The following is a 26,102-nucleotide window of genomic DNA, read 5'->3' on the forward strand; positions in this document are numbered from 1 at the left end:
TAATCCTTCATACTTTCAGCTTTTACTTCTCCTTCTACTGCTTCCTTGCCATTATCCTACGTCCGCAGTGCCCCTGACCCGTGACAGAGCGAGGTCCGTGGGATGGGTGAACTTGAATGTTCGTTATCATACGTCAGCTTTGAGTCAGGATGTGTTATGTGACGTTGTTTGTTAATTAGATGGAATTTGGAAGCGTCCAGAGATCAGACATTACTTTGCTAGTCGTAGTAACAAAAGAATACTTTGATTGCAGTTTATGAGAACTATGAATTATATATAAATAAATGACTTTTCTTTACGAAAATGAAATTTTTACCCGCTATGCTAACTCATTTGGGCTTTTTGTACTGCTATCTGACCAAGCGAGGTGGCGCAGGGGTTAGCACACTGGACTCTCATTCGGGAGGACGCCGGTTCAAACCCGCGCCCGGCCATCCTGATTTAGGTTTTCCGTGGTTTCCTTAAATAGTTTCAGGCAAATGCCAGGATTGTTCCTTTGACAGGGCAAGGCCGACTTCCTCCTCTATCCTTCCGTAATCCGATGGGACCGATGAATTCGCTGTTTGGTCCCTTCCCCCAAATCAATCACCCAACCAACTGCTATCTGTTTTAGGATTTCTGTATCGGTAAAGTAAAGTCGTACGCCACGAATAGTTGTGAGACCCCGAAGAATAGGTTCCGCCGCGGAATAGGAAAGGTATTCCCTATCCTTCGCGCCGTAGGCACCTTACCTTCGCTAAGTGCGAAGTGTCATGTTCACATTGCACATGATAGGGAACATAGTCTGTTCGTCTCGAAGAGCAAAAAGGGGACCAACGAGCATAACATTTCCATACGACGGACGAATACCATCAACAGTGTCGCATGCCCTCACTTCATGAGGTACTGCGGAGAGGCTTGGAATTGAACCCAGGGCGTTTGGCGCAAAGAGTGGTTATCAGGGACTCCATTCCACATCTCTCCTCTACCCTCTGCCGTAAAGACAAATAGGAACATGTTAAAGCGCATACGGTCACCCATCCAAATAGGTGCTACACGCATTGGTGTTTAACTGTGGTGATCTGACGGTGTATGAGTCGGCATGGCGCTTGAATATGTATCGGTAATGATCTTCTAAGTTGAGTTGTGAAGGGCAAATGAAGTTTTCGATAGCAGTTAGACTGCTTAGCGCTGATTTGCTAGTTTTTTGCATTTTTGAAACGTGTTACATCGTGTTTCTCCGGCTCTTTCGTTCTTGATATTTCACCAGTACTGCAAGGTATTTTAGATTTTAGTTTTTCCCCTTTCTACACTACTGGCTATTAAAATTGCTACACCATGAAGATGACGTGCGAAATTTAACGGACAGGAAAAAGATGCTGTGATATGCAAATGATTAGCTTTTCAGAGCATTCACACAAGGTTGGCGCCGGTGGCGACACCTGCAACGTGCTGACATGGGAAAAGTTTCCAACCGATTTCTCATACACAAACAGCAGTTGACCGACGTTGCCTGGCGAAACGTTGTGGTGATGCCTCGTGTAAGGAGGAGAAATGCGTAGCATCACGTTTCCGACTTTGATAAATGTCGGATTGTAGCCTATCGCGACATTGCTGCTCGCGTTGGTCGAGATCCAATGACTGTTAGCAGAGCATCGAATCGGTGGGTTCAGGAACGCCGTGTTGGAACCCAAGGGCCTCGTATCACTAGCAGTGAAGATCACAGGCATCTTATCCGCAAGGCTGTAACGGTTCGTGCAGCCACGTCTCGATCCCTGAGTCAACAGATGGGGACGTTTGCAAGACATCAACCATCTGCACTAACAGTTCGACGACGTTTGCAGCAGCATGGACTATCAACTCGGAGACCAGGGCTGCGGTTACCATTGACGCTGCATCACAGACACGCCTGCGATGGTGTACTCAACAACGAAGCCTGGGTACACGAATGGCAAAACGTCAATTTTTCGGATGAATCCAGGTTCTGTTTACAGCATAATGATGGTCCCATCCGTGTTTGCCTTCATCGCGGTGAACGGACATTGGAAGCGTGTATTCGTCATCGCCATACTGGCGTATCACCCGGCGTGATGGTATGGGGTGCCACTGGTTACACGTCTCGGTTACCTCTTGTTCGCGTTGACGACACTTTGAACAGTGGACGTTACATTTCAGATGAGTAACGACCCGTGGCTCTACCCTTCATTCGATCCCTGCGAAACTCTACATTTCAGCAGGATAATGCACGAACGCATGTTGCAGGTCTGGTACGGGCCTTTCTGGATACAGAAAATTTTCGGCTTCTGCCCTGGCCAGCACATTCTCCAGATCTCTCACCAATTGAAAACGTCTGGTCAATGGTGGCCGAGCAATTGGCTCGTCGCAATACGCCAGTCACTACTCTTGATGAACTGTAGTATCGTGTTGAAGCTGCATGGGCAGCTGTACCTGTACACGCCATCCAAGCTCTGTTTGAATCAATGCACAGGCGTATCAAGGCCGTTATTATGGCCAGAGGTGGCTGTTCTGGGTACTGATTTCTCAGGATCTATGCACCCAAACTGCTTGAAAATGTAATCACATGTGAGTTCTAGTATAATATATTTGTCCAATGAATATCCGTTTATCATCTGCATTTTTTTAATGGCTGTGAGGACTATGGGACTCAACTGCTGTGGTCATCAGTCCCCTAGAACTCAGAACTACTTAAACCTAACCAACCTCAGAACATCACACACATCCATGCCCGCATCTGCATTTCTTCTTAGTGTAGGAATTTTAATGGACAGTAGTGTAAGTCCCCGATTAGCCATATTTGTCCCGTTAGCTTCAAAATTTATTTTTAAGTATTTTTACGATTCTGTATCTGATATTTATATTTTCATGGCAAATGATGTTCGTGTAGGATCTGAGGATTCCATATCACATCATGGTCAAAACTGACGAGTCATAGTGACCGCTAGTGTTTATCCCATGTGGTTTATGATAAACCATAGTTGCGATATGGCACACTTGAGATAATTTATGGCCTCTCCGCCCCACCTAACTGAGGCCATTGTCAAGACTAGAGGGTGATATCTCCCGGGAAAGATTAACGTTTTCTTCGGTGTGGTTAATTTCTTGTGCAAAGTGGAGGCTGAGGCGCCGTGTGTGCTGCGACAGGTATACTGTACGTGTACGTGGTGGGGAAGGCGGTGTCCCTGCAGACGCTGGGCCTGGCGTGCGGCGCGGTGCCCGTCGCCTTCACGGTGCTCTTCTTCTTCGCGCCCGAGACGCCGCTCTACCTGCTGGGCCGCGGCCGCCGCGAGGACGCCATTGCGGCGCTGCGCTGGCTGCGGGGGCCGGCCGCTGACATCTCTGGGGACCTCGCTGAGATGGACGAGGTGGGCGCTGTAGTTTCTACTGTAACCGACACCAGTACATAGACACTTATACAGTGTTCTTGTTGTGGTCTTGAGACCTTTAACTGGTTTCATGCAGCTCTCCATGCTACCCTATCCTGTGCAAGCTTCTTCATCTCCCAGTACTTACTGCAACCTACATCCTTCTGAATCTGCTTAGTGTATTCATCTCTTGGTCTCCCTCTACGATGTTTACACTCCACGCTGCGCTCGAATACTAAATTTGTGATCCCTTGATGCCTCGGAAGATGTCCTACCAATCGAACCCTTCTTCTAGTCAAGTTGTGCCACAAACTCCTCTTCTCCCCAGTTCTATTCAATACCTCCTCATTAGTTATGTGATCTACCCATCTAATCTTCAGCATTCTTCTGTAGCACCACATTTCAAAAGTTTCTATTCTCTTCTATCCCAAACTAGTTATCGTCCATGTTTCACTTCCATACGTGGCTACACTCCATACAAATACTTTCAGAAACGATTTCCTGACATTAAATCTATACTCGATGTTAACAAATTTCTCTTCTTCAGAATCGCTTTCCTTGCCATTGCCAGTCTACATTTTAAATCTTCTCTACTTCGACCATCATCAATTATTTTACTCCTCAAATAACAAAACTCCTTTACTACTTTAAGTGTCTCATTTCCTAATCTGATTCCCTGAACATCACACGATTTAATTGGACTACATTCCATTATCCTCGTTTTGCTTTTGTTGATGTTTACCTTATATCCTCCTTTCAAGACACTATCCATTCCGTTCAACTGCTCTTCCAAGTCCTTTGCTGTCTCTGACAGAATTACAATGTCATCGGCGATCCTCAATGTTTTTATTTCTTCTCCATGGATTTTAATACCTACTCCGAATTTTTCTTTTGTTTCCTTTAGTGCTTGCTCAATATACAGATTGAATAACATCGGGGTTAGGCTACAACCTTGTCTCACTCCATTCCCAGCCATTGCTTCCCTTTCATGCCCATCGACTCTTATACAATGAGGCGACACAATTCATGGTATAGCGATACGCACAAACAGGGTGTTTCACTAAATGTGTTTGCCTCTGTAAGTTACGAAGTAATAGGCGACGTAAATATTTATTGCGGTAGGTCACCATGAGAAACGTTACACTCTCTGCGGAGCTATGAACATAGTTTATTGTTTCATTATCCAAAGAGTTACAGCAGAAATATACAATTTTTTAGGTGGAACACTAGTTGTTTCTATCATGCACTGGAATCAGTAACACCAGCTGTGTATACATCAATTTAAATTACATTCCTATCATTTTTGGTTTGGCAGCTACAACCCTTCAAAGTTTCGACTGTCAATCTCTAGTTCTGAAGTTCAGAATAAGTTAAGATAACAGATTTTTTATTGTAGGTGAGGTTTGTCGGCATTTCTACTGAATTGTTTAAGCTTGCCGCAAGTATTTCAAACGATATATTACTTGTGTTCGGGTTTTGTAACGGAAAAGCTGCTGCTGCTTCTAGAGAAAACGGTACAAAAGTTCCTAAGTGCAGAGCACCATATTAGGAGCGTTGACTCGTGTTTTTCCTAAACTGCATTCGATTGCTGCAGTGACCAGCTATCATACCTCACCTGAACCAGCAAATGGACAGAAAAAAATGTGCATCACGAACGAATTATCCAAATGGGACAAGGATCGATAGATGTACATATAGAGACAAACATTGATTACAATTTCAGAAAAACTGGATGAATTATCAAAGAGAAAGAATTTCATAAATGCAGCAAGTCAATAACGTGTTGGTCCATCTCCGGCACTTCTGCAAGCACTTATTCTTGCTATTGAGTGATAGGGTTGTTGGATGTTCTCTGCAGAGATATTCTGCTACATTCTGTCCAATTGGCGAGTTAGATCGTCAAAATATCGAGCTGATCCAGATGTTTCATACGTTCTCAACAGGGGACAGATCCGACGACCTTGCTGGCCAAGGTAGGGTTTGGCTAGCACGAAGAGATACAATAGAAACTCCACTGTGTGCGGGAGGGCATTATCTTGCTGAAAGGTAAACAGACGATGGCTTGTCATGAACACTAACAAAGCGGGATATACAAGATCGTCAACGTACCGCTATGCTGTAACGATGCCTTGGATGACAACCCAAGGGATCCTGTTGTGAAAGAAATGGGACCTTACACCATCACTCCTGGTTGCCAGGCCTTATGGTGGACGATACATGGATTGATATCCCTCTACTGTCTGGTCGTAGGCGCTCAGTTCGAAGTGAGACTCATCACTGGAGACAGTTCTACTCCATTCAGACTTGTCTAAAGACACCGCAGACAGCGGTGGGCTACCATCTTGACTGTCGCCCGACATACGGAGTTGGGTTGTTTGGGGGAAAAGACAAAACAGCGAGGTCATCGGTCTCATCGGATTAGGGAAGGTCGTGGAAGGACGTCGGCCGTGCCCTTTCAAAGGAACCATCCAGACATTTGCCTGGAGCGATTTAGGGAAATCACGGAAAACCTAAATCAGGATGGCCGGGCTCGGGATTGAACCATCGTCCTCCAGAATGCAGCCGGCCGCGGTTGTCTCGCGGTTCTAGGCGCGCAGTCCGGAACCGTGAGACTGCTACGGTCGCAGGTTCGAATCCTGCCTCGGGCATGGATGTGTGTGATGTCCTTAGGTTCGTTAGGTTTAAGTAGTTCTAAGTTCTAGGGGACTGATGACCACAGCAGTTGAGTCCCATAGTGCCCAGAGCCGTTTGAACCATTCCTCCAGAATGCGAGTCAAGTGTGCTAACCACTGCGCCACCACGCTTGTTGCCCGCCATACTGTCCGACAACCAGGAGTGCCATTTCCATTTAATAGCACTACCCCTTTGGTCGTCATCAGCAGCACCATTACAGCACAGCGGTAGTTCGACGATATTCTACACCCTGTTTTGTTCCTCTTGACAGCAAGCCACCGTGGGCTTACGTTTCAGCAATACAATGCCAGCTCACATAAGGCGAGAGTTTCTGCTGTTTGTCTTCGTACTTCTCAAATCCTACCTTGGCCAGTGACGTCACTAGACCTATCCCCAATTGAGAACGTTTGGAGATTTATGAGCAAGGTCCTCCAATCGTCTCGAGATTTTGACGATGTAACTCGGTAATTGGACAGAATATGGCACTATATTCCTGGGGAGGACATCCAACAACTCTGTAAATCAATGCCAATCCGAATAACTTCTAGCATAAGGGCACGACGTGGATCGATGCGTTATTGACTTGCTCAATTTGTGAAGCCCTTCTCTTGTCCAAATCATCCAATTTCTCTGAAATTGCAATCACCGGTTTGTCCCTTTATGTATATCTCATCTACCGATTTCCATCCCATTCGGATAATCAAAATTACGAGGTAAACCCATTAATTCTATTTACTGATGAAGCCACTTTTACTGGTGATCGCATCGATAACACTCATAAATCAAATTGGTGATCGAACGAATTCCTACAAGGCTTTGTGGACACACACACACACACACTATGTGATCAAAATTATCCGGACAGCCTTAAAAACATACGTTTTCTATATTAGGTGCATTGTGCTTCCACCTACTGCCAGGTACTCCATACCAGCGTCCTCAGTAGTCATTAGATATCTTGATAGCGTAAAATGGGGCGCTCCGCAGAAGGACTTTGAACGTAGTCAGGTAATTGTGTGTCACTTGTTTCATACGGCTGTACGCGACATTTCCACACTTCTAAACATCCCTAGGTCCACTGTTTCCGATGTGACAGTGAAGTGGAAAAGTGAAGGGACACGTACAGCACAAAAACGTACAGGCCGACCTCGTATGTTAACTGGCAGAGACCGCCGACAGTTGAAGAGAGTCGTAATGTGTAATAGGCAGACATGTATCCAGACCGTCACACAGGAATTCCAAACTGCATCAGGATCCACTGCAAGTACTACGACAGTTAGGCGGGAGATGAGAAAACTTGTATTTTATGATCGAGTGGCTACTCATAAGCCAGACATCACGCCAGTAAATGCCAAACGACGCCTCGCTTGGTGTAAGGAGCGTAAACATAGGACGATTGAACAGTGGAAAAACGTTGTGTGTAGTGACGAATCTCGGCACATAATGAGGCGATCCGATGACAGGGTGTGGGTATGGCGAATGCCCGGTGAACGTCATCTGCCAGCGTGTGTAGTGGCAACAGTAAAATTCGGAGGCAGTGGTGTTATGGTGTGGTCGTGTTTTTCATGGAGGGGGCTTGCACCCATGTTGTTTTGCGTGCCACTATCACAGCACAGGCCTACACTGATGTTTTAAGCACCTTCTTGCTTCCCACTGTTGAAGAGCAATTCGGGGATGGCGATTGCATCTTTCAGTACGATCGAGCACCTGTTCATAATGCACGACCTGTGACGGAGTAGTTACACGACAGTAACATCGCTGTAATGGAGTGGCCTGCACAGAGTCCTGACCTGAATCCTACAGAATACCTTTGGGATGTTTTGGAACACCGACTTCGTGCCTAGCCTCATCGACCAACATCGATACCTCTCCTCAGTGCAGCACTCCATGAAGAATGGGGTGCAATTCCCCAAGAAAATTTCCAGCACGTGATTGGACGTATGCCTGCAAGAGTGCAAGCTGTCATCAAGGCTAAGGGTGGGCCAACACCATATGTAAGTGTCCTAATACTTTCGATCACATAGTGTATGTGCAAGAACGGTTCTTCGGAAACGTCTGGTGTGGGATGATAGACAATCTGCTGAATGTGCCTGCTGAGTTACCACAACGCCTTACATTAATGCTTTATGTATAAATTCTTGAAAATGGGCCTCTAGCATTATTTACCGCGGTTACTGTGGCTACGACGTAGTGCTTGGGGGGGCTCTACGCATTCTAGTCGTCAGGTGACACACCACGAGATCGTAACATTCTCCGGAAGATAGAAATTATCATTTCTTGACCAGAAAAGTGCCTGTATCTTGTATCATTGGATTTTAACCTGTGGGGTGGTTGAAAGACGAAATCTACAAACAAAAAGTAAACAGACTAGAGGAACTGATAGTTCGGAATATGAATGACGCTGCCCCTATGAAAGAATGCCGAGATAAAATCAGAGGAGTTACACGTCGTATTGTAAAGAAAATTCGCAAGTGTTACTGAACTCGGGGGAGGAATTTACGAATAGCAACTTTGAACTTAATCGTTTGCTTTTACTCAACACGTACTGTGAGTATTCGTTTGGTTAGATTTTGATTGCTGTTTTACTGTAACCAATGACAACCGGACGCGTATTACATGGAATGGTTTATTCGATTTAGTTTATTCTCCTGAGATGATTACCGTTACTCCTGCAACATTGCAAATGGTGAATCTACTGACATAAGCAACTTCCACAAACGGCACATTGCTATTGTCCGGCGTCTGGGAACAAATATGTCGGAAAAGGCGAAGCTTGTCGGCTGTTCGGTTGCTATTGTCTTTATCGTCGCCGCGTGGGGTAGCCGCGAGGTCTTGGGCGTATTGCCACGGTTCGCACGGCTACCCTCGTCGGAGTTTCGTGTCCTCTCCCGGTCATGGGTGTGTGTGTTGTCCTTTGCGTAAGTTAGTTTACGTTAGATTAGGTAGTGTGTAAGTCTAGAGACCGATTACCTCAGCAGTTTGGTCCCATAGGAAATTACCACAAATTTCCAATTTCTTGATCGCCTGCAGAGAGTGGTTGAAGGACAGTGAAACCACCAGTAAGCAACAACAAGTTGGACATCCATACCTTGTCGTTGACAATAGCGGTCAGTGTATTACCGGTTCTGCAAAGAAGGATATGCGGCAAACTGTGACAGATCTGATTCGAACCTGCGACCGTAGCGGTCACGCAGTTCCAGTCTGAAGCGCCTAGAACCACACGGACATACTGTTTAGCGAACACTGTTGAACATGGGGCTGCACTTCAGACGACCCTAAATGTTCTATGTTGACCCAGTGACATCGTCAATTACGACTGCAGTGAGCTCGGTATTACAGAGATTGGACCGCTCATTGGAAAAGTGTCCCCTTGTCAGATGAATCATATTTCTCACTACTGCAGGTCGATCGTGGTGTCCGAATAACCTGTCATCCAAGTGTATGGCTGCTCGAAACATACAATGTGCCACGGACACAGGTCAGTTTCGGCAGTATGAGGCCGTCCACCTGAGTTTCATGGAAGTTGTTGTAGAAATCGAAAGTAGTATGACATCTGTCGATTACACGAACGCTATGACGGACCACCTGTATCCCTTCCTGCTTAATGTCTTGCTCGACAGTGATGGCATCCTCCAGCAGGATAACTATCCACGTCACAAGGCCAGTAATCGTTTACAGTGGTTCGAGGAGCTTCATGGTGAACTTAGTTTGATGACTTGGCCACTAACTTCACCTAATCTGGACGTGATGGAACACACATCTTGGACACTATCGAGAACCAGCTGTGTGACCATAAGTCAGCGCTCCATAATTTATGAGAACAGCGTGACCATTGCGTGGACATCTGTTAGCCCATACCCCCGCAAACATACCAAGCAGTTGCGGAATCCACGTCAACCAAAATCGTTGCTGTACTGCGTTCTAAACACGTTACGTTGAAGATGGTTATAATCTTTTCGCTCATCAGGATAAAATCACTATTTAGAGATAATCAGATAATGACAAAGTCATCGGTTCCACCTCGATTGTTTATTATATCCAAAGTTTTGTTCATTGTATAGCCACAGTTGGCCAGTTTCGGGCTTATATGCACATTTTCAGCGCAATATGCTTGTTGATGCATAAAAATATTGGCTCTCAATATCCACCATGGCATAGCCGAAAGAAGTTCTTCCATGACACATTCCACAGGCTTTTTAAACGATGTCCAAAAGTGTAATGCTGGCAACACCGTTAAGTTTGAATCGGGACATATTTTTACTTTCTTTTACAAGGATAAATGAACAAAACATAAGGCGCCAGTTTCAGACCAGATACTTAGGTGTCTCTCGTGTACTCTAGGGGTGAGTAATATTTTATTTTACGGTCGCTTCTAGTTACGAGGTGGTGCTTGCATCCTGGCAGGTGATAACGTCGGCCAAGCAGCGGAAAGGCGGCGTGCTGTCCTTGGTGAGGTCCCGCGCTGCGGTGAAGGGCCTCGCCACAGGGGTGGGGCTCATGATCTGCGAGCAGCTGTCCGGCGTCAACGTCCTCATCTTCTTCTCCGTCAGCATCTTCGCCAGCGCCGGCATCGCCCTCGACGCCAACACTTGCTCCATCATACTGGGCTGCGTTCAGGTCAGTACTCTCTTTTCACTGGCTTTTTGCTGGAAGCAATACATCCATTTACAAGGGCACCATCGTAATACATAAAAGAAGGGGACGCGGCCATCCTTCTCCACCACCATCGTGAAGTGAACACTCGGATGGATTGAATTCAGATATGCTATTAGGACAGACAATAAAAGTTTCATCTACATGTCTGAAAAAAAGGACACGCAGGTTTCAAAGTAGCCGACTTCAGGGCACTTTCATCGATGTCTTCCACAAACAGATTGGCAATAAAAGGTGACATCTGGCTCTCTACCGTGTCTCCATCTGTCTTTTCACTGAGCTTGTCATTGAATAAAAAGTAAGTGGCAGTCTGCGCATGGGGAAATAGGTTCGTGAATTGAACACCAAACCTAACATCGATTAACCTTAATGAATCAAAGGAAAGTGAGTGAAGGGAGAGAGCACATATAAACTTACTGAAACATCAGACTCATGCAGCCCCTCTAATCGACATAAGAAATCTTCCGAGTCCTTAATGTGAAGCACATACCAACTTACAAGCGAGCTCAGCGGAGTAGCGACGTGTTTTGCTGTACGGTATGCCAGAGTACGAATGATTCAGTATATCAAACAGGAACCCTTCCTGTTGTATCCACGGATCCAACCATCCACCAAATCGCTGGCCACATTTCCTGTCGCGGCCGTCGGCGTCTGAGGGCGTTACCGCCCAAGGAAGAGGTCGCGCCATGGCTGAGATGGGGTCCGCAGCGCCCTCTGCCTTTTGCACATAAGGACGAGGTCTGGCCCCGAGATGGACGGTCTACTGTCGATTGTCTATTGCTAGCCTTTCGTGGAGTTTATAGCGAAGCCATTGAAGTATGATATTTGCTATTGTATTCGACTAGGTTCAGTACACGGATTACTCTTGGATCTTACTTGGACTTGTGTTGCTGGTGCACGTTTCGTCAGAAATAAAGATAAGTTATCTCTTCATTCTATCTGGCGCAATTCTTGTCATTAATTATTTTTCGGCCAACAGACATAGCTACATCGCGGTCACTACCCACGCTTTATACAATTTGTGGTGGCTGCCCCAAAAGTACCGCCGAGGACCTTGGGTTTGGGAGCCGTCACAAAACTTCCTTTGTATATCTTCGGAAGGCCATTTAATGTGGGCGGCACAGGACAGCAATAATTAAGACTCTTGTTAATCTACTGTGATAAGAAACTTTTCTTCGAGAGTTTGTTATCCTTTTTCTCAACACTTTTCGTTGGGTCAACACTGATGCTATTATACGGTGAATCAGGTACTAAACCATCTTTTTAACGTAATACTGTTTGTTTAATAAAACTGTGGCGGTACCCTTGTCCGCGAGTAGGATAACAATATAAGGATCCACCCTCAGTGAAACCAAGACAGTCGTCTGAGCCACTATTACCATATCCTTCTTTGGGGTGAACATGGCCCAGTCAACACTATCGGCAGCGGCAGGAGGTAGTTTAAACCCAGATTTTCCGTCAAAAATTATAAAATCAATAACGGACAAATTCTTAGGCATTTGTCCAAAATTTAAACTAGCACAGATAAAGCTCCGTCTTCCAAATCTTTCTCAGCGAGACTGATCACAAAATGTCGAGACGTAGAATTAGACTTCGAGCCACGGAAACGTTGAAACTTCGTCGAAAGATGGGCAGCTGCAGAACGAAATTCCTTGTCAGACAGCGACCGAGAAAACACTGTCCAGCCGATCCGTGGAAAATGGCGACAGTTTCGAATCAGTCATTAAGTGAACCTGAAATAATTCCTTGGAAACAAAATTTCAACTATCGGTAAGTATCTTGACTTTGCTCATATTTGATCGTGTTATGTTATCTTCCGGTATACGGTCTGCATACCAATGTTTACAGTTACCTGGCATAGCGCTCTCTGCTTGCATTAGTGCCTTGAAAATGACAGGGTTTGCACCTTTAGAAATATTGTCGGTTGTCGAAATCGTCACCCTACTGCAGTCCCATAAGTTATTTAAACATTTTGTACGTCGGGAGAAACTCAAGCTTCAAATTACAAATTTGCATTCGTATTAAATAACTTGCCAATCAGATATAGTACGACGATTAGAGATGTTAGTGTCTGCGGAACGTTTTAGAACCTATTGTGGATGGTCCTATCGAATCGAATAATGCAGCTACAAAAGAAGATATTCTCTTGATCTATTCGATGGAGTCTCATTGTCGAAAGGCGACAAGTCTGCAAGCTCCTTGATTTGTTGCCAGAATCGAACATCAGTCACCCAGTAGCCTAATGTCGCTCTGCTTTCTAAAACACAGTAAGTAATTGAAGAATTTCATCATGAATAGTATACATCAGAATCAAGAAAAGACATACATGAATAAATACACTCATGGAAATTGAAATAAGAACACCGTGAATTCATTGTCCCAGGAAGGGGAAACTTTATTGACACATTCCTGGGGTCAGATGCATCACATGATCACACTGACAGAACCACAGGCACATAGAGCATGCACAATGTCGGCACTAGTACAGTGTATATCCACCTTTCGCAGCAATGCAGGCTGCTATTCTCCCATGGAGACGATCGTAGAGATGCTGGATGTAGTCCTGTGGAACGGCTTGCCATGCCATTTCCACCTGGCGCCTCAGTTGGACCAGCGTTCGTGCTGGACGTGCAGACCGCGTGAGACGACGCTTCATCCAGTCCCTAACATGCTCATTGGGGCAGATCCGGAGATCTTGCTGGCCAGGGTAGTTGACTTATACCTTCTAGAGCATGTTGGGTGGCACGGGATACATGCGAACGTGCATTGTCCTGTTGGAACAGCAAGTTCCCTTGCCGATCTAGGAATGGTAGATCGATGGGTTCGATAACGGTTTAGATGTACCGTGCACTATTCAGTGTCCCCTCGACGATCACCAGAGGTGTACGGCCAGTGTAGGAGATCGCTCCCCACACCATGATGTCGGCTGTTGGCCCTGTGTGCCTCGGTCGTATGCAGTCCTGATTGTGGCGCTCACCTGCACGGCGCCAAACACGCATACGACCATCATTGGCACCAAGGCAGAAGCGACTCTCATCGCTGAAGACGACACGTCTCCATTCGTCCCTCCATTCACGCCTGTCGCGACACCACTGGAGGCGGGCTGCACGATGTTGGGGCGTGAGCGGAAGACGGCCTAACGGTGTGCGGGACCGTAGCCTAGCTTCATGGAGACGGTTGCGAATGGTCCTCGCCGATACCCCAGGAGCAACAGTGTCCCTAATTTGCTGGGAAGTGGCGATGCGGTCCCCTACGGCACTGCGTAGGATCCTACGGTCTTGGCGTGCATCCGTGCGTCGCTGCGGTCCGGTCCCAGGTCGACGGGCACGTGCACCTTCCACCGACCACTGGCGACAACATCGATGTACTGTGGAGACCTCACGCCCCACGTGTTGAGCAGTTAGGCGGTACGTCCACCCGGCCTCCCGCATGCCCACTATACGCCCTCGCTTAAAGTCCGTCAACTGCACATACGGTTCACGTCCACGCTGTCGCGGCATGCTACCAGTGTTAAATACTGCGATGGAGCTCCGTATGCCACGGCAAACTGGCTGACACTGACGGCGGCGGTGCACAAATGCTGCGCAGCTAGCGCCATTCGACGACCAACACCGCTGTGCCATGCGTGTGATCATTGCTTGTACAGCCCTCTCGCAGTGTCCGGAGCAAGTATGGTGGGTCTGACACACCGGTGTCAATGTGTTCTTTTTTCCATTTCCAGGAGTGTATAAATATACCTTCATCAGAAGTAAAAAAATCTAAAGTTACATCCTGCAATAGAGATTAATAAAACAATTGTACCAAAGGCGTCGTCAATAATTAAGACCTCATCTCCATTTGTACAACATGATTATGGACACAGGGTCAATGCGAACACTTTAGTACCAGTACTTCGCCTATGAACTATCGTGACTTTTATTAATATGAATTTTACTTACGTAGCTGTCGTATAATGATTCTGGAATTCTGACGGCACTGTCACACAAAGCATGGGCCAGGAACGGTCACTCGCCCGATGGAACCTACTCACTATAATCCTTCAGACTACCCTTATGACAAATCGCCTATTTTGTGCCCCGCATATTCTGCGAAGAGCAGAGCTTGGTATGTCGCCCGCTGGTCCGACAGCTCTACCCGCCACCTCCTCGTGAGCTCTGTCGTCTCACAGTACATACACTGAAGAGAAGAGGAAACTGGTACACCTGCCTAATATCGAGTAGTCCCCCCCCCCCCCTCCGCGAGCATGTAGATGTGCCGCAGCACGACGTGGGATGGACTCGACTAATGTCGGAAGTAGTGCTGCAGGGAACTGACACCATGGATCCTGCAGGGTTGTCCTCAAATACGCAAGAGTACGAGGGGGTTTGAGGTCTCTTCTGTACAGCACTTAGCAAGGTATCCCAGATATGCTCAATAATGTTTATGTCTCGGCAATTAGGTGGTCAGAGGAAGTGTTTAAGCACAGAATAGTGTTCCTGAAGCCACTCTGTAGCAATTTTCAACGTGTGGGGTGTCGCATTCTCCAGCTGGAACTGCCGAAGTCCGTCGGAATGCATAATGGACATGAATCAATTAGGATGCTTACGTACTGGATTCTTACGTGCGTGTCACCTGCCAGAGTCGTGTCTAGACGTTTCAAGGGTCACGTATCACTCCAACTGCGTGTGCCCCACACCGCTACAGAACCTCCACCAGCTTGAACCGTCCTCTGCTGAAATGCAGGCTCCCTGGATTCACGAGATTGTCTCCATATTCGTACGCGTCCATCCATCCGTTCGACAAACATTGAAACGAGACTCTTCCGATCACGCAATATGTTTCCAGTCATCAACAGTCCAATGTCGGTATTGACGGGTCCATGCGAGGCGTAAAACTTTGTGTCGTGCAGTCAGCAAGGGTACAGGAGGGGCTTTCAGCTTCGAAAGCCTATATCGATGATGGTTCGCCGGCTTAAGTGGCCGAGCGGTTCTAGGTGCTACAGTCTGGAACCGCGCCACCACTACGGTCGCAGGTTCGAATCGTGCCTCGGGCATGGATGTGTTTGATGTCCTTATGTTAGTTAAGTTTAAGTAGTTCTAAGTTCTAGGGGACTGATGACCTCAGCAGTTGGGTCCCATAGTGCTCAGAGCCATTTGAACCAACCAATTTGATGATGGTTCGTTGAATGGTTCGCACGCTGACACTTGTTGATGGCCCAGCATTGAAATCTGCAGCAATTTGCGGAATGGTTGCACTTCCGTCACGGTGAACGATTCTCTTCCGTCGACGTTGGTCCCCTTCTATCAGGATCTATTTCCGGCCGCAGCGACGTCGGAGATGTGAAATTTACCGGATTCCTGATATTCACGGTACACTCGTGAAATGGTCGTATGGGAGAATTCCCACTTCATCGCTACCTCGGAGATCCTGTGTCCCATTGCTCGTGCGCCGACTATAACATTACGTTCAAACTCACTTAAATATTGATAACCTGCTATTGTAGCAGCAGTAACCGATCTAAGAACTGCGTCAGAAACTTATCTTATATAGACGTTGCCAATCGCAGCGCCGTATTCTGCCTGCTTACATATCTCTGTATTTGAATACGCATGCCTGTACTAGTTTCTTTGGCGCTTCAGTGTACATTACATTATTATATATGTGGTGTCACCGCCAGACACCACACTTGCTAGTTGGTAGCCTTTAAATCGGCCGCGGTCCGGTAGTATACGTCGGACCCGCGTGTCGCCACTATCAGTGATTGCAGACCGAGCGCCGCCACACGGCAGGTCTAGAGAGACTTCCTAGCACTCGCCCCAGTTGTACAGCCGACTTTGCTAGCGATGGTTCACTGACTTCTACGCTCTCATTTGCCGAGACGATAGTTAGCATAGACTTCAGCTACGTTATTTGCTACGACCTATCAAGGCGCCAGTATCTGTACTATTGATATTGTGAATCATGTACCATAAAGAGCGACGTTCGTCATTAATGGATTAAAGTTAAGTATTCCACCAGCTACGTCCGTTTTCCTCAATTCTAATTCCCTTGCCATGTTCCAGACCTCACGCCAGCCTGCGTGAGCTAAAACGCGTGCATTTCGGCCTCCTTTACTAACACGGTTGGCTCTCCTGCCAATCACAACAATATATTCAAGAATTCTTCTGTGGAGTAGGAATTGTTATGAAGGTATGACCCTCAGTTAGGGTTCTAAGTGATTTACGTCAAATATAAGATCATTGGCACTACTTTGTAAGTGGTCAATGCTCTTTATGAAGACACACCTAACTCCGTTCCGCGCCACAGTATAGCTAGTGATGGACAGTGTTCAGTCATTCACCACCTGCAATTATTTCAATGGATGTAGTTTGCGAACTACGATTGATTGTTGACAACGAAACTTATAAGGGAATAAACGTAGTTGGAAACTGTACACAGGAAGATCTAGTATGGTAACCTTATATTATTTAGGTTTATTGCACGCTCCTGTGCAAGAAACACGTCTGTCCTAAACGAAGAGTTGCCCCAGAATGTGATTATGGAATAAAAATAGGAAAAATAAGGAAGGTTTAGGACATTTTTATCTTCAGAAGCTATTATTATGCGTAGTGCAGAAGTTGCAGTGCTCAGGCCTAGAAATGATCTGTAACGTGAGTGCCGTCTGCTGTGACCGAGCGGTTCTTGGCGCTTCAGTACGGATCCGCAACGCTGCTCCGGTCGCAGGCTCGAATCCTGCCTCGGGCATGGATGTGTGTGATGTCCTTAGGTTATTTAGGTTTAAGTAGTTCTAAGTATAGGGGACTGATGACCTCAGATGTACTCAGAGCCATTTGAACCATTTTTGGCTTTCGTCAGTGTCAGCATCTATCATTATAGAAAGCTTTCTTTCGTTTATTGGTTTTCCCTCGAGAATTAATTAAAATGATGTTGTCGGTTATTACATTTCAAGAAGGTCATACTGCATGCACCCAAAGTATTTCCTAATTGTAGGTAAGACTGACGTCAGCGATAAAAGAAGTATTGTTAGACGACCCTTGTTGACCATTGGAATAACGTGCGCCTTTCTTTCCAAAACGACATAAAAATAATTTCGGGCGTACCCCATGGGTGTTTTATAGGACCATACTTATTACAATATTAAAAGATGTGGTGGATGGCGTTGAAAGCTCCAAGGGGCTACTGGCTGATGACGCTATCATATGTACAGAAGTCGCAGCGCTTGAACGGAATTAAGCAAGATCTCCTAAGGAATGACATAAACAAATCTAACATATTTTGCATAAACAAGCAAAAAGAACTGTTATTGTCTTGTTGCATAATAGCCTAAAGATCATTGGAAACAATATCTGAGAGTATGCGTATAGAGCAGTTTCAAGTGGAACGACCACATCAAACTAACCGTGGGAAACGCAGTTGCCAGACACGTACATTGGAAGAATCTTCAGGAATTGTAGTCCATCAACGAAGGACGTTGTCTAATATGTACGAGGGACGTTCAATAAGTAAGGCAACACATTTTTTTTTCTGAAAGCAAGCTGCTTTTATTCGGATTACAATACACCATATTATTCTCCGCTCTTTTGGCTACAAAACCCAGTTTTTCAAAAAGAATCTCGGTTCAATGCAGTGCCCTTATGCCACCTTACTGGGAGAGCCGCATTGTATCACTTTACTTGGCGATGCCCACTGGCGGAGAGATTGGTGCACACTTGGTGCGCTAAACCCATGGAACTCATCACAGATGGTCCTTAATGTTCTTTTATGGTCTTTTGTTAAGCGGCGAGGAAGCCAGCGGGCAAACACCTTTGATTACCCCAGCACTTCTAACAACGGCGTCCAGTTGTCCAGTTGTACAGCGTGGTGTTGGATTGTGATTGTCAAATGAGAGTGTCCGCGCGTTCCAGTATTTCAAGAGTCACGGCTGTGGGCGGCTGGTCGGCAGGCGTGGCATCGGACACGCTTGGGCGACCTTGTTGCGACGATGACAGATGCCTCGCACAACGACTCACCATGCTTTTGTTCACTGCCATGTCACCATAGCCGTTCTGCAAGCACCTATGAAAACCTGCGATGCTCAGGTTTGCTGCCAAAAGAAACTCAATGGCAACTCTCAGCTCGGAACGCACCTCCGGTACAGACGCCATTTTGAAGGCTACGTGTAGCGCCGCGACCTGTCTGAACTTCACGGAACTGTAGGGGCTGAAACGGAAATATCCACGATGTTCCACAACAAATTCCGCATTGTTTCAACGGAGACTGGTCGAAAAAAATAATTGTTGCATTACTTGTAGATCGCCGCTCCCTATAGTTTTTAAAATATCTTTATACCGAGTAACGATTAAAAAATAAATTTAGTGCTTTGCGAGCAAGTGAGATTTACATAGATTGATCTGTATAATAATAAAATTCATCCCACGAGAGTACATGCATTTTTATCGACAATGTAGGAAAATACTGGTGCCGCTGTGCGCCAGTGTCACTTCTAGTCGAACTCTTTCGCGGACTCGTGGCCTTGTACGCTTTTGTTTTAATATTTGAAACACTATCTGTAGCGTATCCAGTACAAATATTCGTAGGAAAGTTGCTTAGCTGTTAACCATTTGTTTACTGGCACATGATAAGAAATTGTGTGACGATAAAGCATTAATCATTGTAGCAAGTCTAGTTGTACCACAGATCTTCTGTTCTTAATCAACCGTTGACGCACAGAAGTCTTGTAGACGGGCCGTAGCGTACACCATCATAGTATTTATAGCTGTCGAGTGCCCAGTGTTGCCAACTCTCCAAAGCGAAATAAGCTAAATGTGTTAACAAGAACATGCCAGAAAAATCTGAAATAAAAGACCCGTAGTCTTATTTTTGCGGTAATTTAATGTGTAAAGGACTAGCATGAATTATTCTTTATTTTATTAATTTAGAATCTGCTGGAAATTATAGCAACACAAACAATAACTGTGAATGTATAAAATTACTTGAACTTTATATCTTTGATGGTAAGGAAACAATAGAACCTGCATTTTGAAAGTTCAAAACGTATGATATGTATTACAATACATGTTAATTTAAACATTAATTTGTACCCGTGGAACGAATATTTAGTCTGCTTCAATCAAATCATCAGTGCATTTCAGTGAGGTTGACACCTTAGCAAACTATTTCCTGAATAGAAATTCGCTGTTCCTGTCCTCAGTTCAGATGCTAGCACATCGTTGATAGCAACACTAAAGCTTATGACTTCTGATTCAACTTGCATAATCAAAGTTTGCGTTGTTTGGAACACTTCCGTTATTGCGAAGTTGTGATAATCTTCTGCTGTCAACTATGCTGCAATAGTGTTGCCAGTAACACTCTCAACTGTTTATATTTCGTACTTTTTTGTTTTGTTTTGTTCTTGTGTATGTGTATTGTGACGAGCCCACAACACACACCAACATAGTTTTAATTTGCTTTGTTGTGCTTTTTCAATATAATAATGCATTTTCCGTGGAAATTAAAGTGTGTTTTGAAATTTTAGTAGCGACGTGTATTTTAATGCTTTCCTATAGTCAAGAAAAAGAAAGCAAGAAAAGGCCAAGTGATTGTGAAAAAGGCCATACTTCCGTACCCCAGCTAAGTCAATCATTTGCCAGCTAAAAGGTAAACAGAAGACAGAGGTGGCTCTAAAACGCTGATCTGGCAATACTGCGGGTGTCTGGGCAGCAATGGTCAAGTGGGTAGTGCATAAGCAGAAGGCAAGAATGTGGATAGCTACCTGGCGAGTAGCCTATTCAAGCTACTTCTGCCCTCAAGCGAGCTGTGGACCTGCTTACCCGAGGCCCTATGGGGCAGCGATGCAACACCGTAATTTAGGTCATGCATAGGCTTCCTCGGCATAATCTGCGACCCAACGGGAATGAGGAGTGGCACACGAAGTACCATTCTGCAAGTACTATCATGTGGCTTGCAGACTATGGACATATAGGAGATCGACAAAAATATGGAAACACCACACACACTATATATTACAATACTAAAAGGTTACTTTCACGGCCGGAAATATCATGTACATTATAATTACCCGGGCTGTTATGCCGTGGTCGGTTGATGAATTCTGTGTCGATTCCCAACGTTTCGTCTCCGACTGCGGGAGACGTCTTCAAGGGGGTCCGTAGCTCGATCGAAGGTCCAACACACCCACTGGTTCGCTAAATTCCGTGTCCGCGCGCTCCCGCGCCGCGGCGTGACGTCACGTGTTTTGAAAACGTCAGTGGAATTGGCCGCTGTCTGTCGCCGTCGGTCGCCGTTGCCATCACCCAGTAGTGGACGGATGGTACACATCTTCTTTAACATCGGCATCCATATGCCGTTTAATTTCACGCCCTCCTCCTTTCGGTTGAAATTATTTGGGTGTTTAGCGATTTCGATTGCCTCCCTGGAGAGCCTTTCGTGATATCCGCTTGTGGCCGCTAGTACTTGGGTCTCCTCGAAACGAATATTGTGGTTCCCTGGCTGTTGTTTGTTAAAAATGTAACGGAAAGAATTGGGAGGATCTTGACGAAGCGGAATGTTACCGTAATTTACAAGCCCACCAGGAAGATACAGGAATACCTTAAGCCTGCCAAGGACGCTCGCAAACCATTGGAAAAAGCTGGAGTGTACAGGATCCCATGCAGCTGTTGTGATGTTTATGTGGGTACCACTAAAAGAACTGTTTCTAAACGTTTGGAAGAGCATAAGGGAAATTGTAGAAGAGAAGAATCGGAACGATCAGCTGTTGCGGAGCACGCTTTCCAGCCAGGGAACCACAATATTCGTTTCGAGGAGACGCAAGTACTAGCGCGCACAAGCGGATATTACGAAAGGCTCTCCAGGGAGGCAATCGAAATCGCTAAACACCCAAATAATTTCAACCGAAAGGAGGAGGGCGTGAAATTAAACGGTATATGGATGCCGGTGTTGCAGAAGATGAGTACCACCCGTCCGCCACTGGGTGATGGCAACGGCAACCGACGGCAGCGGACAGCGGCCAATTGCACTGACGTTTTCAAAACACGTGACGTCACGACGCGGCGCGGGAGTGACGGAATTTAGCGGCAGTCAGTAGCGAGCCAGTGGGTGTGTTGGACCTTCCATCCACCTACGGACCCCCTTGAAGATGTCTCCCGCAGTCGGAGACGAAACGTTGGGAATCGACACAGGATTCATCAGCCGTCCACGTCATAACAGACCGGATAATTATAATGGACATAATATATTACAATGCCTAATACAGTGTATGAAACGCGTTGGCATTCAAAACAGCTTCCAATTGTCTCGTAAAGGATAAGTACTGATGCAACACGTGCACCTGCAGTAGAACCTGGAGAACTGACGACAGGTCCTGAATGAGCGTCAAGGGAATCTTATAGGATTAATCCTGCAAACTATTGGTAACTTAACGATGATGGAGAGCGTTCACGCACCCTACTCTCTCAAGTAGACCACAAAGGCTCAATATTATTGAGATATGGTGACTGTGGTGGCCAGGAGAGATCCGAAAATTCACCCTCGTGCTCAGGAAACTCAGTTGACAGTTGATGGTTGGAATGCTGACATGTGAGTTTAAGATTATCTGCGAATCCAGTAAGTCTGGCAACTGATGGCTTATGCACGGGGATCGTATCTACCTGTACCGCATCAAAACAGCCTGAAGATGACGCAATGAAGCGTCGAAACTGATAGCTACAAAATCAAATCAAATCACAAGGACGGCTGCAGGTGTTGTTATTTTTTGTCAAGATAGTAAATGGCCGTGTCCCAGAGACGTCCTGCTAAAAGGATGGACGCGCAAAAACTTGAAATGGTGGTGCTTGCTCCAGTGGTAATGCGGTGTGTGTTCGGCTGACAGGTGCTGTCGACGCTGGCGTCGGCACTGGTGGTGGACCGCGCGGGCCGCCGCCCGCTGCTGCTGGTGTCCCACGTGGGCATGGCGGCCAGCATGGCGGGCGTCGGCGCCTTCTTCCACGCGCGCGACGCGGGCTCGGCGGCGGGGCTGGGCTGGCTGCCAGTCACCTCCACGTGCGCCTTCCTCTTCTTCTTCTCCATCGGCTCCGGGCCGCTGCCCTGGGCCATCCTCGGCGAGGTCTTCCCCGACGAGGTGAAGCCCGCCGCCACGGCCATCGTGGGCGCCACCAACCTCATCCTCGTCTTCGTCGTAGCCAAGTCGTACGCCAGCCTCGTGGAGGCTTTCGGCGTCGCCGTCACCTTCTGGATATACGGCGTCATCTGCTTCGCCGGCGCCGTCTGGATCTTCTTCTTCGTCATCGAGACCAAGGGCAAGACTCTGGAGCAGATCCAGCGCGAGCTGTCCGGCCGCCACGATCAGGACGCGCAAAGCGACTCGACCGCAGACGAATTCCGCCTCAAGTAACGCTTCAGTCCTCGTCTGAGCTGCAATGGCCAGATGTAGGACGCGCTTGTACCTAGAGTGAGCCGAATGACTCGAACCGTCGAGTTCAGTGACAGTCTCACTTCTGAAATCGGACACCTCAATATACCTTCCTACAAACAACACGCAAATAAAGTAGATGGTGGACGCTACTGTTACTCGATCCATTAGGAGATTTACTGCCTTTTTTGTATTCTCACAGATCCAAATAAATCGTAAAAAAATAGTAAAACAATAATTCACCTAAGAAGAATAAGCCTGTCTTTGCTTGAGTAGTCTGTGTATCGAAATATGATTTTTAATGTTGCAGATTTTACTAAAAACTTTATTCGACCGAGATTGCAACGTAAAAAAAATCAGTCTCTACTAGTTTCACCCATTTAAACTGTCATCTTCAGATCTGGGAAAGAAGTAGGGCTACACACCAGGATACAAACATTCGGTGTCTAAGTCAAGAGAATAGGTAAGACACATTAGCATTATAGTGTTAACATCTTTAAGGAAATGTCAGCTGGAAAAAAAAAAAAAAAAAAAAAAAATTACTTGGATATGATCGAGAGCCAATGACATAAAGTTATGTGCAGCAGAATCACAATGAGAAAATACCTTACAGTCGTATTTACAATAAATATATGTGAAGCATATTGTACAAACGCCAAAAGGTGGCAGTACAGTGTAATGAATTCGAATATAATGCAATGCAATAATTAAAATGGGTTGAAATAATAAAATAATAATTTAAAAACATTAGAAGTAACTATCAGTTTTAACTACAAATGCATTAAATTTTGTATAATAAAACTGAAACAGCACAGATAGAAGACGCCTACATGTGGCGTAATGTTATGGAAAACTAATAATATCACAGAGAGAGAATTAACATTAACAATATTTTATCCTTTACACTCATCATTCCAAAAATATTATTACATATCGAAATGCTTAATGAAAACCGCTGTACCTCACTGTACAGTGCGAAAGCTAGGAGAAATAGCCTTCAAGTACTATAGCTCCTATATAACTGTAAGGTAGAACTATTCAACAAATGTTGTTTTATGGGCTAGAAATGTAGTACAATACATATAACATTGAACAATACACTGAAGTAGAAACTAAAACAACATGAATAATCAGCGGTTAGTGGGAGTGATAAATGCCTAAACATATACTGATGTTCAAGATACATATTGGTTGTCCTTTTATTTTACGTGGAACTTGTCTACGTTCTTATACTTAGAGGCAAATAACAATCTAAGGAGGAAAACAAATAATGCAAACTACCCTCAAGTGCGGTCGTCTTAGATAGCCAATGCACGCCAATTACAAAGACATGCACATATGTTAACATTAGCTTCATAAAGGCTAGCATAACTCTCGCCAAGTAATATTTACAGTTTGAAAAACTGCAGAGTAACTGCAGGTGTAAATAGTTGCTTTGTAAAATCAAGACCCTTGACCTAACGTTGAACTGAAAAATAATAATGTAGTGTAATGGAATATGGACAACATTTGTACAGCTTGTACTATGTATCCTTAGCGTTAGTATACATTGGACTATGTATGGGTTCAATTACACGACAACTATTCATATTATTTTAATTTTTACTACGATATGTAGTTGAATATTATATGTATTGTATTACATTCTATATCCGTTACAACTAAATTTGTTGAATAGCCTTTTAGTTATAAGTCCGCTATCATGAACAGAGACTGTTTGTCATGGAAGTTTTATTGTATAATGAGTTCGAATGGATTTCTTTTTTAGAATCTGGATATGTAACAGTTACTACTTTTGCAGTGGGGAATGTAAAGAATTAAATATTATTGATGTTAATTCTGTTTCTGTGATATTATTAGTTTCTCATAACATTACGCCACCTGTGGGCGTTTTCTGTCTGTGCTGTTTCAGGTTTATTATATAAAATTTAATGATTTTATAGCTGTAACTGTTGGTTGTATCAGATGTTTTTAACTTATTATGTTAGTATTTCACCCCATTTATAGATTGTTGTATTACATTATATTCTACTTCATTACACTGTACTGCCAGCCGGTAGCATTTTCACTGACCTGTGTGATCTATCGCCCACAGCGCCATCACGTCTCTTTGCTACGTTGGTCTGTTTAACTTTGACTGACGCTATGACTGGGTATTACGACTGCATCTTATGTGGTATTCAAATTACTACAATGATGACACTTCCTGGCAGATTAAAATTGTGTGCTGCACCGAAACTCGAACTGAGGCAAGGGTCGCAAGTTCGAGTCTTGGTCCAGCACACAACTTTAATCTGCCAGGAAGTTTCAATCAGCGCACACTCCGCTATAGAATGAAAATTTCATTCTACTACAACTATGTTTGTACCATATGCCTGAAATACATATACTGCAATTAAGACTGTAAGGTATGCCTTCACGGTAATTTCGTTGCACGTAGCTTCAAGCCATCGGCTTTGGAACATATCCTCGTAATTTTATTCTATGTTGCTTTATAGTTGACGTTTCTTTAAGGATGTTAACTCAATAATGATAAAATTTCCTATTATCTTGACTTACACGTCGCGTGTTTGTGTCCTAATAGATTTCACATAAATATTCTTGTTAATGCTATTATATTCGGAAAAATTGTCTAAGGCCTTTAATAACTACTTCCAGATCTGAAGATAACCCTTGAAACTAGTAATCACTGAATTGTGATTTGGTTACATAAAGGTTTCTAATTAAATGTGCGACATTCAAGTGTGTAGATCGCTTACTCCATTCTGACTACGTCAGGTAAATGTAGGCTACCTTTAGCAGCAGTAAATTCTGTGCTCTTATAGGGAATTATAGTAGTTTAACGGATATGTAATATCCAGGAACTATAGAGACTGATGGTGTATCACTAATATTGACACGGTCGATGTTGCTATTTTACTGTCTTATTTTCAGCTGTGGTATGTTTAGATCAACTACAGAGATTCTTCAGGGATATTTAGAAAGTGCATAAGGCACCCATGGTCTCGGGCTCGTCACAGACTAACTGC

General features: G+C 45.1%; 1 protein-coding gene across 2 annotated transcripts in view; it reads left to right on the forward strand.

Annotated features, from left to right (window-relative positions):
• Positions 1–24,910, forward strand: part of LOC126356332 (facilitated trehalose transporter Tret1-like) — a 100,150-nt gene extending 75,240 nt beyond the window's left edge. For both annotated transcript variants that reach the window (XM_050007315.1, XM_050007314.1), the window contains exons 4-6: positions 3,142–3,362; positions 10,440–10,652; positions 22,534–24,910. In XM_050007315.1, the coding sequence (XP_049863272.1) occupies positions 3,142–3,362; positions 10,440–10,652; positions 22,534–23,055 (956 nt within the window). In that variant the 3' untranslated portion in view covers positions 23,056–24,910. The remainder of the gene's footprint in view (positions 1–3,141; positions 3,363–10,439; positions 10,653–22,533) is intronic.
• Positions 24,911–26,102: the final 1,192 nt, after the last annotated feature.

The sequence above is a fragment of the Schistocerca gregaria genome, chromosome 3, assembly GCF_023897955.1.
Source record: "Schistocerca gregaria isolate iqSchGreg1 chromosome 3, iqSchGreg1.2, whole genome shotgun sequence".
NCBI lineage: Eukaryota > Metazoa > Arthropoda > Insecta > Orthoptera > Acrididae > Schistocerca > Schistocerca gregaria.